The 16,520-nt window shown below is 35.4% G+C and overlaps 3 protein-coding genes across 9 annotated transcripts; 2 read left to right on the top strand and 1 right to left on the bottom strand.

Moving 5' to 3' along the window:
- Positions 1 to 1,223: 1,223 nt before the first annotated feature.
- Positions 1,224 to 4,358, top strand: LOC107917827 (heterogeneous nuclear ribonucleoprotein 1). 4 transcript variants are annotated; one of them, XM_041076457.1, is made up of 6 exons: positions 1,224 to 1,542; positions 1,679 to 1,792; positions 1,884 to 1,958; positions 2,082 to 2,308; positions 2,506 to 3,700; positions 3,791 to 4,358. In XM_041076457.1, the coding sequence occupies exons 4-6, from the start codon at positions 2,087 to 2,089 to the stop codon at positions 3,802 to 3,804; spliced, it is 1,431 nt and encodes a 476-aa protein (XP_040932391.1). In that variant the 5' UTR covers positions 1,224 to 1,542; positions 1,679 to 1,792; positions 1,884 to 1,958; positions 2,082 to 2,086; the 3' UTR covers positions 3,805 to 4,358. The 4 variants fall into 4 exon arrangements, with proteins under 4 accessions (XP_040932391.1, XP_016702659.2, XP_016702660.2 ...); XM_016847170.2 differs by having other exon boundaries at positions 2,506 to 4,358; XM_016847171.2 differs by lacking the exon at positions 1,884 to 1,958 and having other exon boundaries at positions 1,225 to 1,542.
- Positions 4,359 to 7,794: 3,436 nt separating this feature from the next.
- Positions 7,795 to 13,083, top strand: LOC107917826 (protein TORNADO 1). Its single transcript, XM_016847168.2, has 3 exons — positions 7,795 to 9,931; positions 10,012 to 11,252; positions 11,473 to 13,083. The coding sequence occupies exons 1-3, from the start codon at positions 8,416 to 8,418 to the stop codon at positions 12,862 to 12,864; spliced, it is 4,149 nt and encodes a 1,382-aa protein (XP_016702657.2). The 5' UTR covers positions 7,795 to 8,415; the 3' UTR covers positions 12,865 to 13,083.
- A 164-nt stretch (positions 13,084 to 13,247) lies between these two features.
- LOC107917825 (uncharacterized) lies at positions 13,248 to 15,944 on the bottom strand. 4 transcript variants are annotated; one of them, XM_016847164.2, is made up of 3 exons: positions 15,602 to 15,920; positions 15,208 to 15,331; positions 13,248 to 14,776 (listed from the first exon to the last, which is right to left on the bottom strand). In XM_016847164.2, exon 3 carries the CDS (start codon positions 14,751 to 14,753, stop codon positions 13,482 to 13,484), a length of 1,272 nt encoding a protein of 423 aa, XP_016702653.2. In that variant the 5' UTR covers positions 14,754 to 14,776; positions 15,208 to 15,331; positions 15,602 to 15,920; the 3' UTR covers positions 13,248 to 13,481. The 4 variants fall into 4 exon arrangements, with proteins under 4 accessions (XP_016702653.2, XP_016702652.2, XP_016702654.2 ...); XM_016847163.2 differs by lacking the exon at positions 15,208 to 15,331 and having other exon boundaries at positions 15,602 to 15,944; XM_016847165.2 differs by lacking the exons at positions 15,208 to 15,331; positions 15,602 to 15,920 and adding an exon at positions 15,332 to 15,588.
- Between the last annotated feature and the right edge of the window lie 576 nt (positions 15,945 to 16,520).

Here is a 16,520-nt window from a genome sequence, read left to right as displayed (position 1 = left end):
TTACCTGCTAACCCTTAGTAATGCTAAGCAGACCAAATTCTATTAAAAGCCGGTAAGCACCACGACTCTTCGATTTTCTTGAAATATCTAAGTTTGACACTCGTGCCCGATGTATATCCGAACATGAACGATAAGACATGATCCGTGTCCATACTTACCATTTCTCTACTCTAATTTGATAAAACAACAAAGGAAATAAGCACAAACAGCAGTCAATAGTGTGCATGTTTTTAATTATGGTATTTGGCAATTTGGGACCATCAATCTGTTGTAATAATTCAACTTGGTTTTGGAAGTTATGACCTATATTTATATTTTATTTCTAACAAACCAAATTAATTTGGACCTTGTAGAAAAAGAAAACATTGTTTATCTTGCATAGTTTCTTACATTGCTTGTTGCGTTATACTATGTTAGAAAGTTGCAGGCCAAATCATTAAATTATATCCCCAAATATATTTAACTACAAATCAATATATATCTTTTATAAATCTTAAATTAGATATTGGGCCTTTGCTTTCTGCTTTACGCTAAGTAAAATTTACACCCTTCTTTAACTGCAAAAAGTTGTTGAACCAAGATTAGAAAATTAGAAATATAATTTATGCGACCAAAATATTACTCTTCAAATATCAATAGAACGAGACTCAAAACTTAACTTGTAAAATTACATTGGATTTATACAAACCCAAACATAGGATGAATTGTACTTGTAAATTTACAACTCAATTCTGAAATGGTGTTTGAAAAGGTTTCAACTTTTGGACGCTTATAACAGTCAAGAAGGACCAGAACAAGACATGATGATTGTGATGATGTTGTATAAATCCTTTTTGGTGTTCTTTTAGGAACAAAAGAAGGGCAAAGAAAAGATTAATAAATAAAATATCAAGAAAGGTGTAAGTTATAAAACTCCACTAATTAGATGTGTGGTCTCAACTGAAGCCAACCAGACTCAATATGTACCATAAAGTTGTATTGTAACATGAACTTTGGACAACAACAGCATGCCAAAATTTTGATCAAACATATAAAAAATTTGCAATTTGATTAAAAATAAATGCAAAAGTTGAAGCTTGATTTGGTTCTAGCATTCCATCCAAGCAAAGAATAGCTGTGTTTTAAGGTTATTAAGTTGTAATAATATGTTTGTAATTTTTTTTCTTAAAAATAGAAAATTAGAAAATAAAATAAAACATCACCATCTGCTGTCATCACTCTTTAAGCTACTCCAAATATTCTTACACCAGAGGATTGCTCTCAATGTCTCTCCATATATATATATTCTCTCTTTCTCCCTCTACCTCTCTCCTCAAATTCCATTTCTTTTGATTTAATTAAGAGGAGTGGAATAACCAAGAAAGATATAGAAAAGAAACAGAGGAGGGGAGAGAGAGAGAGGAGAGACAAACCTTTTTTTTTTTTTAAAGACATATAAAAAATATGAAGAGCAGAACCTCCTCTTCTGTTTCCGTTGTCATCGTTTCTCATCTCAGATCTTAATTTTCCTCCCATTTTCTCATCTGGGTCATTTCCAAGATGGTATATTCTCTCTCTCTCTCTCTCTCTCTTGTTCATCATATTCTTCATCTCTGTTTTTATCTGTTTCCTGGTCTTTTCTCTGGACTTTTCTTTTGTCTTGATCCTCATGTTTCGATTGTCGATTTTTTTTTGTCAGGAATTTTGGGTTGTTTTCTGATTAGTGCATGAAGTTTTCAGATGATCCTAGATTGGATTTGACAATTACCAACTCTGTCTCCGATCAGATTCTGTCTGTAATTCATATCAAAAGGTAAATTTCTTTTTCTAATATTCCTGTTTGATTGTTGTTATTGTTCACATTTTGATCTGTTTTACTTCGTTTTTTTTCTGAATAAGGATAGATCCTTTTTAGCTGCCGATGGTAATTGGATAATTTGGTGTTGGCTTTTTTCACGAGTTTCATTCATTGAATTGGTGTTAGTATTCTGATTGAATTAGAAATTTTGATCTTTGAATCAAATTGTGGTGCTTTTGTTTTGAGAAAAGTTTAGATTTTTGCTCTTGGGATTGAAATTGGTGGTTGATGATGGTGATTGTAGATAAGATGGAATCAGATCTTGGTAAGCTCTTCATTGGTGGGATATCTTGGGACACTGATGAGGAACGTCTCAAGGAGTATTTCAGGAAATATGGAGAAGTGGTGGAAGCAATGATCATGAGAGATCGGTTTACTGGTCGTGCCCGTGGATTCGGTTTCATTGTCTTTGCTGATCCTGCTGTTGCTGAGAGGGTAATTATGGATAAGCATATGATTGATGGCCGCACGGTAAGAGCCTTGATTACGATATATCTTTATACCTTACCAATTAGTTTGAGATTTGTGATAATCAGAATGAGTTAAATTTGCTAAAATTTTATCTTTCCCCTATAGCATTGACCGAATATATATTTATTCGAGTGAATTTGTATCCAATGGTTAGGTTGGGATAGAAACTGTGATGCAATTGTTTGATCAAATTTCAGGTTGAGGCGAAGAAGGCTGTTCCTAGGGATGATCAAAACATTTTAAACAGGAACATGAGTAGCATCACTGCGTCTCCAGGTCCTGGACGCACTAAAAAGATTTTTGTTGGAGGTTTAGCCTCTTCGGTCACAGAGACTGACTTTAAGAACTACTTTGATCAGTTTGGTACAATTACAGATGTTGTGGTGATGTATGATCATAATACACAAAGGCCAAGAGGGTTTGGTTTCATCACTTATGATTCAGAGGATGCGGTAGATAGAGTTCTACATAAAACATTCCATGAACTCAAAGGGAAATTGGTTGAGGTCAAGAGGGCAGTTCCTAAAGAACTATCTCCAGGCCCTGCCCGCAGCCCTGTGATTGGATATAATTATGGTTTGAGTAGGACTGCCAACTTTCTCAATAGTTATGCTCAGGGATATAATCTTAGCCCACTAGCCGACTTAGGAGTTAGGATGGATGGTAGGTTTAATCCTCTTGCTTCTGGTCGAACTGGGTTTCCTCCATTTAATAACCCTGGCTATGGAATAGGTATGGATATGGAACCGGGAATGGGCCCAAACTTTGGTGGGAGTTCTAACTTTGGCAACAATCTTGGATATGGACGGTTAATTAGCCCCTATTATGGTGGGATTTCAAACAGGTATAATACTCCTATTGGCTATGGTGTTGGAAGTGGAAGAAATGATTCTAATTTAAGCTCTGGTACTCGGGATATCTGGGGAAATGGAAGCCTTAGCAATGCCACAAATGCCACCAGCCCTGGTGGATTCTTGGGGACTGGAAGGGGGAGTTTTGGTCCTTTAGGAAATAGTGGGGTTAATTGGAGCCCTTCTCCTCCCATTCAAAGTGGAGGAAATGCCCCTGGCTATACTGGTGGGAGTGCTGGTTTTGGAAGTGCCGATGACAACTATGGTTTGGGTGGGGGAGGATATGGAAGAAACGGTGGCACTGTCACGGCTCCAACATCTTCTTTTGCTGGGCCAACCGGTAATTTTAAGGGGTCCTATGGAGATCTTTACCATAGTGGTTCAGTTTATGGTGATTCAACTTGGCAGTCGACAACTGCTGACTTGGATGGTTCTAGCTCATTCAGTTATGGGCTTGGGAATGTGTCCGTAGATGGTACTGGAGGATCCTCCGAGGATTATGTTGGAAGCTACGGTGTTGCTAGTAGACAGTCGAGTAGAGGTAATATTCTGTTTAAGCAGTCCTGAGACTCGAGACTCGAATGCCAGCTTGCTGCATGTGTTTAATTAGTCTCTTTGGTTTCTTATCCAGGAATTGCTGCCTAGGGGGGGGGGGGAGGACTGTGATTTGGATATCAGAAGTCATGAAGTAGGGTGAATAAACAGGTGAAGGATTTGTGAATTCGATATACAACTGCCTTATTACAATGTCAGCTTACAAGGAAATTGATGTTATAACACTAATAAGGGATATTGATTTGAGAGTGAGCAGTTACAAGGGGAGGTTTTGTGTAAGGTTTGAGATTCGATTTGTTTGTTTGTTTGTTTGTTTGTTTTGTTTATGGTAATAGTGAAAATGTAGGTTGGTGAGTGAGGTGTACAATCAGATTGCGGGACATATACTCCGGAAGGTGTCTGCGGCAAAGGCGCGCCAGTAGTGGTACATCAAACAATAGGGTACTAAATTTTTTCTTTTTCCATTTTTATTTTGGGATGCTGGTTCTTGTCCTGATAATTGTTGCCTATCATCTGGGATTGTTTTGATCTCAGATTGTAAGGAGTTGTTTCAGTTCCAATTTACTACTACTACTAGTGTGAAACATTAGAGACATATCCAATCATCATCCATATAAAATAAGTAACCAAACTTTCTGATTCAATACATCAACACAGCTTTACTACTCACACTATATGCTTTTGCTGCTTCTTTTTTTTAATCTTCTGCATGCTCCGTTACATTGTCTTTATCGCACGGAGTATCGAAACTTGAAAGTTTTAGAGTAATGCAATAATCCTCAGGCTTATTCTCAGTGCCAAAAGGTCAAAAATAACAATTAACCCCGATGTTAGTGGGTTGAAACAAAAATCATAATTTACCCTAGTGGCAATGGATTGAAAGGCACTATGCTAAATAAGCACAAAATACATGTCGACATAACCAATGTTTAACCCTCATTAATTTTTCGAAATCATAAAAATTTGATTACCCAAAACATCGTTTAGCAAAAATATAAATTGGAATTATTTTTCAAAACACAACATACTAAAATATAATTGAGTACCTCATAATTTAATTTAAGTATAGAAAAGTATAGCACTTAACTAATTTAAAATTGTACATTGTAAAATTAAACCATCTTTAACCCAAATTTAAAAAAAAAAACATGGTCAACATATTTGCATAAGTAACATAAAGTCTTTGTAGTTAATTTTTCAATTTACTGAATCGACACTTGAGGAATGACTTGCACAAATCATCAAATAGCCTATAATTCAATAATCCAACTTTAAAATTAGAATTCAATCAATAAATTAGAGGCTTAAAAGGTACAACTTTCTATGGTAATTCTAAAACATTTCAATTGTGTGGCAATCTTACTAACAATTGAGGTTTCCTTTGGATCATCTATGAGATTGGCTCCGATGAGATTAAAGACAACAATGGCAATGAAATTAATTACTATAGTGATGAGATTAAAATCAATGATGGGATATATGTTTGGATTTAATAACATCCGTGGCAATGTAGTGAAAGTATAAAATAACCATTAAGAACATTAGATTAAATGTAGATGTAAAATAAATAATTATATTTCATATTAAAAATAAAAATATATATATTAATTTTGTCTTTATCTTAAATAATAAATTTATTGATAAATAATTAATATTTCATTAATTATATTTGTTTTTGTTTTTTATTATTTATATAATACTTATTTATGATTAATTCATATAAATTTTATTATATATTTATTTAATTATTATAAAACTTAAAATTATATATTTTATATAATAAAAATCATAAATCATTTTAACATTTTTATATATTATTTGAAATATATTTATATTAAATATTAAAATCAAATTATATTAAAATAATAGTTAAAAATATATTTATGATAATGAATTTATATATTTATTAGATTGCCTGTATAAAAATAAAATTTATATATAATAAAATTTATAATATGTTTATTTTTATATTTATTATATAATATATGTATTTTTATAAGGGTTAATATTTGGTACACTGACAATATATTTTTTTTATTCCATAAGCAGCCTTTGAAAATTGACATGCGTCTATTTTTTAAATATACATTTTTAATGTTTTACTATATCTTTATAGACACTTGTCAACCCATTTACTATAATATTAGAGTCTAAAAACTCCGATGACAATGCATCAAATAATTTTCCTTTTTATAATAGCATTCTAAGGTTAAACTGGGAAAAATGTTTCCCACTACAAATGCTTTCTTTTAACTAGAGCAAAGTACACATGTCTAAAATTTCATAATATAAATGTACAATTTTTTTAAAAAAATTATCTTTTTAACTCAAATAAGTAAATTAAATTTAATAATATATATATTTATATGTGTGTGAAAATTTAATAAATTAATAAAACTCAGTTTAGTATGGTTTCTAATCAAATAATCAAATAGAAAATATTTTTATAAACAATTAAAAATTAAAATTCTGAACTTCTAAACTTTTATTTGAAGCTATTTAAACGCAAAAATTACTTCGCATTTTAATAGTTTAAAAACATGAAGTTAAAGAATTGATGTAATACTAAAACTTAGAGACTTGTTTCCTTAAAATTGGCCACAGAAAAACTTAAGTTTTAAAAATCAGAACATAAAAAATCATCTAAATTTGTCTAAATATTTTTATGTTAACAGTTTCGAGTAATCTACTTTGAGGCCTCGTATCTTTTAATACGATACTTGTATAGCCAAGATAACCATACTAAATAAAGCTACAAACTTCATACTACGAAAAACACCTAAATTTTAAAATAAACAAACACCTAAATATAGATTTCTGGTATATTGAAATTGATTGCTCGAAACTTTCCATTCATATATAAAAAAGTTAAAATTTTAATTTCTTCAAAATTACTCAATAAAAATGGATGTCACACGTAGCATTGGAGGATGTTTGATGTTAGTAAGTTTGTGGTCCTCTCTCTATTCTGGTGTCAAATTTTTTATTGCTTCTTTCTTTTACGTCTGAAAGTAAGTGTGGAGGCTGCCACTGCCACTTCCCATTTCACCTTTATTTTTGTGGGTTTCCATTTTCCGTCTTAAACTTTGCCAGAAAAAAATAGAATGTTAATATCAGCTTTTCAAAAGTATCAGTGGAGAAAGTCCCAAACTGATATGGGAGTATGGGACTAAGTAAAAAATAGGAGCCCTTTTTGTTGTTTTCATGATGTAGAAAGAGTCGGTTTTATTCTCAATTCAGCCCTTAAACTATGTATTTTTTTTTTGATATCTAAATTTTTTATCTCATCGTAATATCTAAACTATTTTTTAGTTACTCTAAATATTTAACTGTATTAATCTTTTAAGGTGTGTTTGAGGTGAAAGATTTATAAGAAGAATTTCATTTATATAGAAGTTTTTAATATATTTCAGTCAATTATAAAAAGTTTTTACACAAAATAATTTAATAACATGAAAAAATTAAGGCAGATGACATGATTTCATTGAACAAAGTTTTTTTAACGCCTTGAAATATGTAGATTAAAATCTATAAACAAAAAGAAATTTTAAATACCAAAGTGAAAAAATATGTATAATTTAAGGATCAAAGAATTATTTTTCCCAAATTGAGTATTCTTTTCTTGGTCCATTTACTTAATGAATGTTTGTCAGAAAAAGAAAAGATTGAGGTCCCCCATGCCATGAAATGAAATGATGAACCTTGTATGGTGACTCCCACCATTCTAACTCCAAAACTTACCAGAGCTTGAAAAATATTCTTCATTTGCTATATGATAATTGATATTAAGTTTACCATTCACCATGATTGGTTCAATCTTAGTCCTTCATGGGAATATATATATATGTGGTTTAAGTTTTTCCCACATGAAAATGACATACATATATGGGGTCCAAACTTGGCTGAAAATTTCCTACGGCCTTGATTGCACCGCAAATTCACGACTATGTTGGCCAATTTGCACACCTTTCGAGGCAATCTACTTTATATATTTCACTTATGGTTTTTCAAGATAAGATTTTAAACCCAGAAAGAGCATATGATTCACTAGCCAAATTGAGGTATGTTTGGTGGATGGATAAAATAAAAAATAAAAACCATGGTTAATCTTAATAGGATGTCCAAGCATGTCTTCATCATACATTAAACAAGCTTGTCTCTTGTCCTGTTGGGGATAATTACTTTCCTTAAAAAGAGGTTAATTTGTCCATCACTTAACTGCCTTTTCTTTTTTTCTTTCTTTTTGTCATTGCTTTATAGGATTCTTTCATTTTCTTCAATGAGAAAACAAAGTTAGAAGAAAGCTTTAGAAAAAAAAAAAAAAAGTCAAAAAGGTGTAGGCCTCCATTTACACCTGTAAGAAGTACCACCTTTTAATCTTATTTAACCAAGTAAATTACTTGATAAATGAACCATAATGAAGTGGAGACATGGTTTAGAGTTCAGAAAGAAAAAAAAAGATGCAAAGATGTCTTTTTGGGTAAAAAAAAATCATATTATCTTTAGTTTTAAACTGTATTGCAGTAAGGAATAACTTTGAAACGAAGAAGAGAATATGACAGAAAATTTGCATCAAAATTCAAAATGCACTGTAGCATATTACCATGAATATCAATATCATGCAACCAGCTTCAATATATTGGGGGGTTTTATGATTTTCTTTTAGTTTTGGTATCTTTGTTGGTGGGGGGCAGTTTTACAATGGCAATGGCATCAAACCAGAAGCTGAGAGATCTTGAATGGCTTCTTCAAGCATTTGAAACTGAAAGCCTTAACCTACACAACATTTCCTTCTACCTTTCCCAACCTGTTTCAGGCTGTTATCAAGAAACAGAAAACTCCATGGCCATTAACATTTCCTCAGATTGTCTTGAATACTTCTCCCTAATTCTTATAGTGCTAGGACCAGCCAAGACCAGCTTGTTGTCTCTTCGGAATTTAGAGTTTCATTGTGTTGAATGGGAGTTAGAACAAGTGCAGAACCTTGGGGAGTTGTTAGATAGTAACTTGAACATCAAACAACTGGTGTTCATGAGGAGCAGATTCAGTGAAGATTGCTTATCAGAGTTTTCTGATATTTTGAAGAGAAATGGAGCTATCAAAGAGGTGATGTTTTGTGAATCACATATTGGGACAGTTGGTGCTATATTTCTTGCCTCAGCTCTTAAGGTGAATGAAAGCTTGGAAGAGTTACAGATATGGGAAGACTCAATTGGATCAAGAGGTGCTGAGGAGCTTTCAAAGATGATTGAAGCTAACTCAATGCTGAAGCTTTTGACGATTTTCGACTCGAGTTCGATCACAGCAACTCCCCTTATATCTGCTGTTTTAGCAAGGAATAGAGTTATGGAAGTCCATGTATGGAGTGGAGAAAGTGGAGATAAAAGTTCCAAGGTGGTTGAGTTTACACCTCAAAACACCACTCTTAGGATCTACAAGATCGATGTTTCGGGTGCCTGCAGGGTTGCTTGTGCTCTTGGGATGAATTCGACCGTCTCATCGTTCGATATGACAGGAGTACGCCTAAAATCACGGTGGGCAAAGGAATTTAGATGGGTTTTGGAGCAGAACCGAAGCCTGAAAGAGGTAACCTTGTCAAAAACCTGCCTTAAAGACAAGGGAATAGTGTATGTAGCAGCTGGACCATTCAAGAACAGGCATTTGGAACGCTTGCACCTCGATGGAAACTGGTTCAGCGGTGTGGGACTCGAGCATCTGCTGTGCCCTTTGAGTAGGTTCTCTGCTTTGCAATGCCAAGCCAACATTACACTAAGGTCGGTGACATTTGGAGGTAGTAGAACAAAAATAGGAAGATCTGGTTTTGCAGCCATTTTGCATATGTTAACCACCAACGAAACTTTGACTCGGCTAGCTATCGTGGATGATCAAAGTATGAGACCAGATGACTTTTTTAGAATCTTCAAGAGCTTAGAGAAGAATGCCAGTTTGAGATGTTTGTCTTTACAAGGCTGCAAAGGAGTTCGAGGGGAGAGGTTGTTGCAGGCAATAATGGAGACACTGCAAATAAATCCTTGGATCGAAGATATTGATCTCGTTCGAACTCCATTGCATAATACGGGGAAGGCAGATGCCATTTATCATAGATTGGGTCAGAATGGGAAGCCTGAAACTGAACCTGAAAATGATTTGCTCAAGGATATGCCACTTACTGAGCCCAAGTGCTGTAGGGTATTCTTTTGTGGCCAAGAGTATGCTGGTAAGTTCTATTAACTACACATTTCCACTTATTAATGCTGAGATCAAAAGTAACCATTTCCTTTTAATTACTATTTTCAGGTAAGGCAACACTTTGCAATTCAATATCACAGAATTTCTCTTCTCCTAAACTTCCCTACCTTGAACAAGTGAGGACCCTCGTGAATCCAGTTGAACAAGCTGTTAGAACAGTTGGTATGAAGATAAAGACTTTCAAAGATGAAGACACAAAGATATCGATATGGAATCTTGCTGGTCAGCATGAGTTTTACTCTCTTCATGATCTCATGTTCCCGGGGCATGGGAGCGCATCGTTTTTCCTCATCATATCCAGTTTATTCAGGAAACCAAGCAACCGAGAACCAAAGACTCCAATGGAGATTGAAGAGGACCTCCAATATTGGCTCAGGTTCATCGTTTCCAATTCAAAAAGGGCGGTCCAGCAGTGCATGCTACCCAATGTAGCAGTTGTCCTCACACACTATGACAAAGTCAATCAAACATCCCAGAACTTGGAGGCCGCAGTGAATTCAATACAAAAGTTGAGAGACAAGTTTAATGGCTATGTTGATTTCTATCCAACTGTGTTTACTGTCGATGCAAGATCGTCTGCATCAGTCAGTAAACTCACTCATCACATTCGAAAAACAAGCAAAACTGTTCTCCAGAGAGTTCCTCGGGTTTATCAGCTTTGCAATGATCTTATACAAATTTTATCAGATTGGAGATCAGAAAACTATAACAAGCCAGCTATGAAGTGGAAAGAGTTTGCTGAGCTATGCCAAGTTAAAGTTCCACCTCTGAGGATTCGATCTCGACGTGATAAAAAGGAGAAAATCGAAACTCGAAGGAGGGCGGTTGCTACTTGTCTCCATCATATTGGCGAGGTGATCTATTTCGATGAATTAGGCTTCCTGATATTGGATTGTGAGTGGTTTTGTGGTGAAGTACTGAGTCAACTGATTAAATTGGAGGTTAGAAGGCAAAGCTCAGCAGAGAATGGATTCATCAGCAGGAAAGAACTGGAGAAGATTATAAGAGCAAGTTTGCAGAGTCAGATTCCAGGAATGGGTTCAAAGGTGTTTGAGAACTTAGAGGCCAATGACCTTATTAAAATGATGATGAAACTTGAACTATGCTATGAACAAGACCCGTCTGATCCAAATTCTTTACTGTTGATTCCTTCCATTCTTGAAGAAGGCCGAGGTAAACCGCAGAAGTGGCAATTAGGAGGTGCTGATTGCCTTTATGCAGGGAGGCATCTTCAGTGTGATGATTCAAGCCATATGTTCCTTACACCCGGCTTCTTTCCGCGTTTACAGGCAAGATTTTTTCCACTCTCTTTCACATATCGCTTCATGTTGCTTTTCAGAACTTGAATATATAGATATATAGAGAGAGAGATGCTGATTTGTTTTCCTTCAAGTGTGAATATATTCAAATAGCTTACACCATGAGAACATATATCATCAAGGAAGGTTTTTTTTAATGACCATGTCCTAGTCTTAACTTTTCACTCAGTTTTAATTCTTGCAAATACAGGTGCACCTTCATAACAGAATCATGGCAATGAAGAATCAGCATGGAGCTACTTATAGCCTTGAGAAGTACCTCATTTCTATTAACATCAATGGTATCCATGTCCGAGTAGAGCTCGGAGGACAGTTGGGTTACTACATTGACATCCTTGCCTGTTCCACCAAGAACCTTACAGAAACACTCAGGCTTATCCACCAGCTCATAGTTCCAGCAATTCAAAGCCTTTGCCATGGTGTAACTTTGATTGAAAATATTATGAGGCCAGAATGTGTGCAAAACCTAGTTCCTCCCAGGTACCGGAAATCCCAATATGTGCCTCTTCAACAACTTAAACAAGCACTACTCTCGGTCCCAGCTGAAACCATGTATGATTATCAGCACACTTGGGATTCGGTGTCGGATTCAGGCAAACTACTACTTAGAGCTGGGTTTGATTTAGCTCGAGACCTCCTATCTGATGACGATTTCCGGGAAGTACTGCACCGAAGATATCATGACCTGCACAACCTTGCTGTGGAACTGCAAGTTCCACCAGAAAACAATCCTGATGAAGAAGAGAATTCATTATCCAGTGCTGTTGAAAGTGGCAAAGTTGATCCTTCTTTTAGTGGGATAGCCAAGGGAGTGGAAACAGTATTACAGAGATTAAAGATCATCGAACAAGAAATAAGAGATTTGAAACAGGAGATTCAGGGAATGAGGTATTATGAGCACAGACTTCTAATCGAGCTTCACCGTAAAGTGAACTACCTTGTGAACTTTAATGTTCACGTCGAAGGACGGAAAGTTCCCAACATGTTCTATTTTGTTCAAACTGAAAACTACTCGAGGAGATTGGTAACCACCGTTATTTCCGGCATGACTGCTCTTCGGTTGCACATGTTATGTGAATTCAGGAGAGAAATGCATGTTGTTGAAGATCAAGTTGGTTGTGAAGTAATGCACGTAGATAACACTGTTGTAAAATGCTTAGCTCCATACATGACCAAGTTCATGAAACTGGTCACATTTGCTCTCAAAATCGGAGCACATTTAGCAGCCGGTATGGGAAACTTGATACCGGATTTGAGCAGGGAAGTTGCCCATCTTGCTGACTCTTCTGTAATTTATGGAGCAGCAGGAGCAGTCGCTGCTGGAGCTGCTGGATCTGCAGCAATGGTACGAATAAATGGAATCCGAAACCAGAACAGAAGAGGAGATATTCAACAAGACCTAAGATCAGCACAACAATGGGTGGTGGACTTCTTAAGGGACAGGAGGTGCTCAACAGGAAAGGATATTGCAGATAAATTCGGGTTATGGAGGGTGAGATACAGGGATGATGGCCATATTGCATGGATCTGCAGAAGGCATATGACCATCAGAGCAAATGAAATCATTGAAGTACCTATTTAGATTTTGCTCCTTTACATGCAACAAGATCATCACTTATTTTCTATCTTGTTATCCTTTAATTATATTCTTTTGAAATAGACACTGGTTTGCTCTCGCTTTGAATTTCAAATATTGGTAAAAGATTATGACACTGTAAAAAGATATATTAGCCAATTGCCTTTTCTATGATGGATATGTAAAGTAAATATGAATATAGGTCCAATGATATCTTGAATCTTAGTATTACAAACAGCAGAAAGCAAAATTTTGCATGGTTCACCATGCGAAAGTGGGACCAAATTATCAAGAATATGATTACATGCATAAATTACACTGTGGTTAAGATTGGAATGTGATTTTTTGCAATTATTTTGAAAGTGGAAATCAGCAAGAAGACGATGTTATAGAAAAAAAGGGAAAGGTTCATATATACTAACCGGAACTGCAATGGAACAAAGCTAATAACAGTACAAAGTCATGATTTTTGCCTCCTCTCATCTAAAGCATGTTGACATACAAAGGAAAAGACCACATTACATGATACATTATTATTACATTTCACTATTAGTAGCATTAGTCTCCACCCTAAAATTCTAAAGTCACCTGTGTGTCTTCCTTTGAATAGAGGATCAGGAAGCTTAGAAAAAAGCCCTGCTTCCGTAGAACACTCGGGAGCTGGTGTTTTTCGATGCCTGTATTTTCTGATCAGTGGTACTTGAATTCTCCGATTTGGTCGGTCCACTGTCGATGTCCAGAGGCAGTTTCATCTTAGCCAATGACTCGGTAAATTGCTGCATGCTTTTCATGTACATGTCTACTATGTCTTGCTGCACCAGCTTTTGCTCGGGCTCAATGTTAACGGAAACAACAGGTTTCACGATGGAATCGCTTTGTGCCCCTGAGGAATGGCTGTCAACATCTCCAACATCCACAGCTTTTTCTTTCGGGGCTGAAATGTGTTCCTGAGTAGAAGTCTTCGAAGCAGCCAGACCATCGAAGGACTTAGAGCTTGCACCAGCTGAAGGAGATGAAACCCCGTTGGTTGACACGCTGCTCGGAGGAGAATCAAGCTTGGGGGCTTGGATGGAATTGACTGTAGCAGTAGAGAAGCTCTCCATTAAACGAGCACCCATGTCTGAACTAATTTGACTCTCAGCATCAGAGGTGCCCAAACTTTCGGAACTTTCAGAGTCCAAATTAGAACATTGGATTCCGATATACTCGGACACCATCATCTGGTTCTCATTCGCGATTATGGGATCCGGGAACTCAATCTTTTCCAACTCACACTCACTTGTTTCCGAATCCTTCACAGTTTCGTCAGCAGCCACATCTCTAGGCATAGCAGGAATAGCGATTACTTCAGGAGATAATCCAGCATATGCAAGAGACAACTGGACAAAACCAGCAGGTGAATGGAACAGATCAGTTGAAGAAAGAGAGAATTCTTTCTCCAACTTCCCATTCTTGAGGAGCACTTCAGACAGTGGCACCAATGCAAATCCCAACAACTGGTCTTCAAGATAATTCCTCACTCTACTCATCATGAATATCTCGATTTTGAGGGAGGAATCAACAGTTCGAACATTGAGGCGTAGATTATCATTGAACACCGGGTTCCTCCCACCACCATTGATGATCTTGGTGGAAACCGTGCTTTCGGGGTCAGAGGTGAGACAAAGCTTAGCATACACATCCTGCTTGTGGTAAATGCAGATGTTATGGATATCTCTTGCCTGATGAACATAAACCTCAAGAACACCAATGGAATTCTCTTCCTTTTTGTTAACCTCGGACCCATTTGACAACAAACCACCCGAGTTCCTACTGAAAAACTCGGTTTTCTGCTTCTCAGGCTCAGCTACAACAGAGTTCTTGAATGGTGAAACAACTGACTGTGGGGAATCCATGATAAAGCACCAAGGAAATGGACCTGGCAAAACAAAAACAACACCTTTTAGAATATCAAGTCACCCAAAAATTCAGAAGTAGAAACCAAAATAAGAAACAATCTCCAAATCAGAAACCTAATTAGAACCTAAAACCCCAAGTCTTCAAGCCCCTAGTGTATGAAAATTTTAAATTAAAGCCAAATCATTAACCTCTGTATTACTAAATCCTTCCCTAAGCATACACATGCATGATTTTGCAAGAAAAAGAACAGTAAAAGGAAGAACTTTCACACAGGTAACACAGCCTACAATTAAGAAACCAAAAACTTCCCAACATCCAGTACCCCAATGCACAAAAATGTGATTTTCTGTTTTAAGCTAGCAACTTAAAATCACCCACAACATCCCGAGAGTGAAGCAAAAACAGAAGTTGAAAGATAAATCCCCAATTCAAAGCCTCACAAGACCTTACTTTGAACACAAAAATTCTTCAATATAAGCCAAGAAACCAACAAGGCATCAACCCCAAAAGCTGAACTCTTTAGCTTTAAAAAGAAAAACAGAGAATTCCTTCAATACTCAGAAACCAAGAACACCTGAAAAGTTGAGAATCTTAAGTGAGCTAGTTCCAATTCCAACCCCCTCCCCCGAGATTTAATATTAACCGAAGACCCATCAACAGTTTAAGCCCAGATTCCAATAAAGCAACCAACTTTTTCTTCAGAAAACACCGGAATCCAAGGAAGAGTAAAAACAGGAAAAAGAAAATCCCAATGAAAATTCCCAACTTTACTCTTTAAAATATTAACTTCAACAATTCAAAGCAAAAAAGAAAAAAGGAAAAAGAAAACAAAAATTACATTCACCTTCGGCTCTGGCTTTTTTTACTCCAAAATCAAGAAATAAAAGCAGAAAATTTGATATTTTCGTTGGAATCTACGGCTCTAATTCAAGATTTGGACACAACCCAATTCCCAAAATAGACGTGTTTTATTTTTTATTATGTGCTAAGAACTGAGCGCTTTTTTTTCCTGATTTTGTCCAACAACAAGAAGTGGAAACTCTGGTTGTAATGAAAAGCAAAACTACAAAGAAAGAACACAGGGATTTTCAGGGCGTCAAACTTGTCGACAAACAGAGATTGTGCGTGTGTGTTACAGTTTAAAGTTGTGGCTTTTTTTTTTTTTTCCTTTTATTTGCTTTATATCTATCTTTAACGATCACAAAAGCATGGGAAATTTTATTGTTACATTATTATTTCTTGTTACTGTTGTTAATTATTATCTCAACTTCAGAAAAATTAAATAAAATAAAAAGTAACTTTGAATATTTGGGTTTTCATGTTTTTGATTATGCAATAATTACGGAATCAATTTTTCCCCTTTTAAAACATTTCCTTTCATTATAAATAAACTCATTTTGTGATCATTAAAAGAAGCCATCATTTGATATTTGTTTTGCACAACAATTTTTTTATATTTAAAATTTCAAATTTAAAAATTTCATGTAATGGTTTAACAGTAAAGAGTAATTATTATCTTAAATATGATTTAAGTTTGAGTTGTGTTAATTGTGTTTAGTGTTTAAATTTTATTCTGTTATTGAAATTCACTTATTAAAAAAAAACTGCAGATTTAAGGTGGTGAAATCTTGAGTATTATGAGTTCTTTACCATGCATTAGCCGATCGTGATCAAACAAAAACAAAACCATAAACTATTTTCATGAAATAAATTATAGTTAAATTTGAGTTAAAATAGCACCAAAGTTGTATTTTGTATCAAAC

Source organism: Gossypium hirsutum, chromosome A01 (genome assembly GCF_007990345.1).
Source record: "Gossypium hirsutum isolate 1008001.06 chromosome A01, Gossypium_hirsutum_v2.1, whole genome shotgun sequence".
Taxonomy (NCBI): domain Eukaryota; kingdom Viridiplantae; phylum Streptophyta; class Magnoliopsida; order Malvales; family Malvaceae; genus Gossypium; species Gossypium hirsutum.
The sequence above is the reverse complement of the archived record's forward strand: the minus strand, read 5'-3'. Positions and strand labels throughout refer to the sequence as shown.

Coding starts and splice junctions, on each gene's coding strand:
- LOC107917827 (XM_016847170.2), top strand. CDS start 2,087: ATGGAATCAGATCTTGGTAAGCTCTTCATTGGTGGGATATCTTGGGAC. Junction 2,309..2,505: donor ATATGATTGATGGCCGCACG/GTAAGAGCCTTG, acceptor ATCAAATTTCAG/GTTGAGGCGAAGAAGGCTGT.
- LOC107917825 (XM_016847163.2), bottom strand. CDS start 14,753: ATGGATTCCCCACAGTCAGTTGTTTCACCATTCAAGAACTCTGTTGTA.
- LOC107917826 (XM_016847168.2), top strand. CDS start 8,416: ATGGCAATGGCATCAAACCAGAAGCTGAGAGATCTTGAATGGCTTCTT. Junction 9,932..10,011: donor TTGTGGCCAAGAGTATGCTG/GTAAGTTCTATT, acceptor TACTATTTTCAG/GTAAGGCAACACTTTGCAAT. Junction 11,253..11,472: donor GCTTCTTTCCGCGTTTACAG/GCAAGATTTTTT, acceptor TTGCAAATACAG/GTGCACCTTCATAACAGAAT.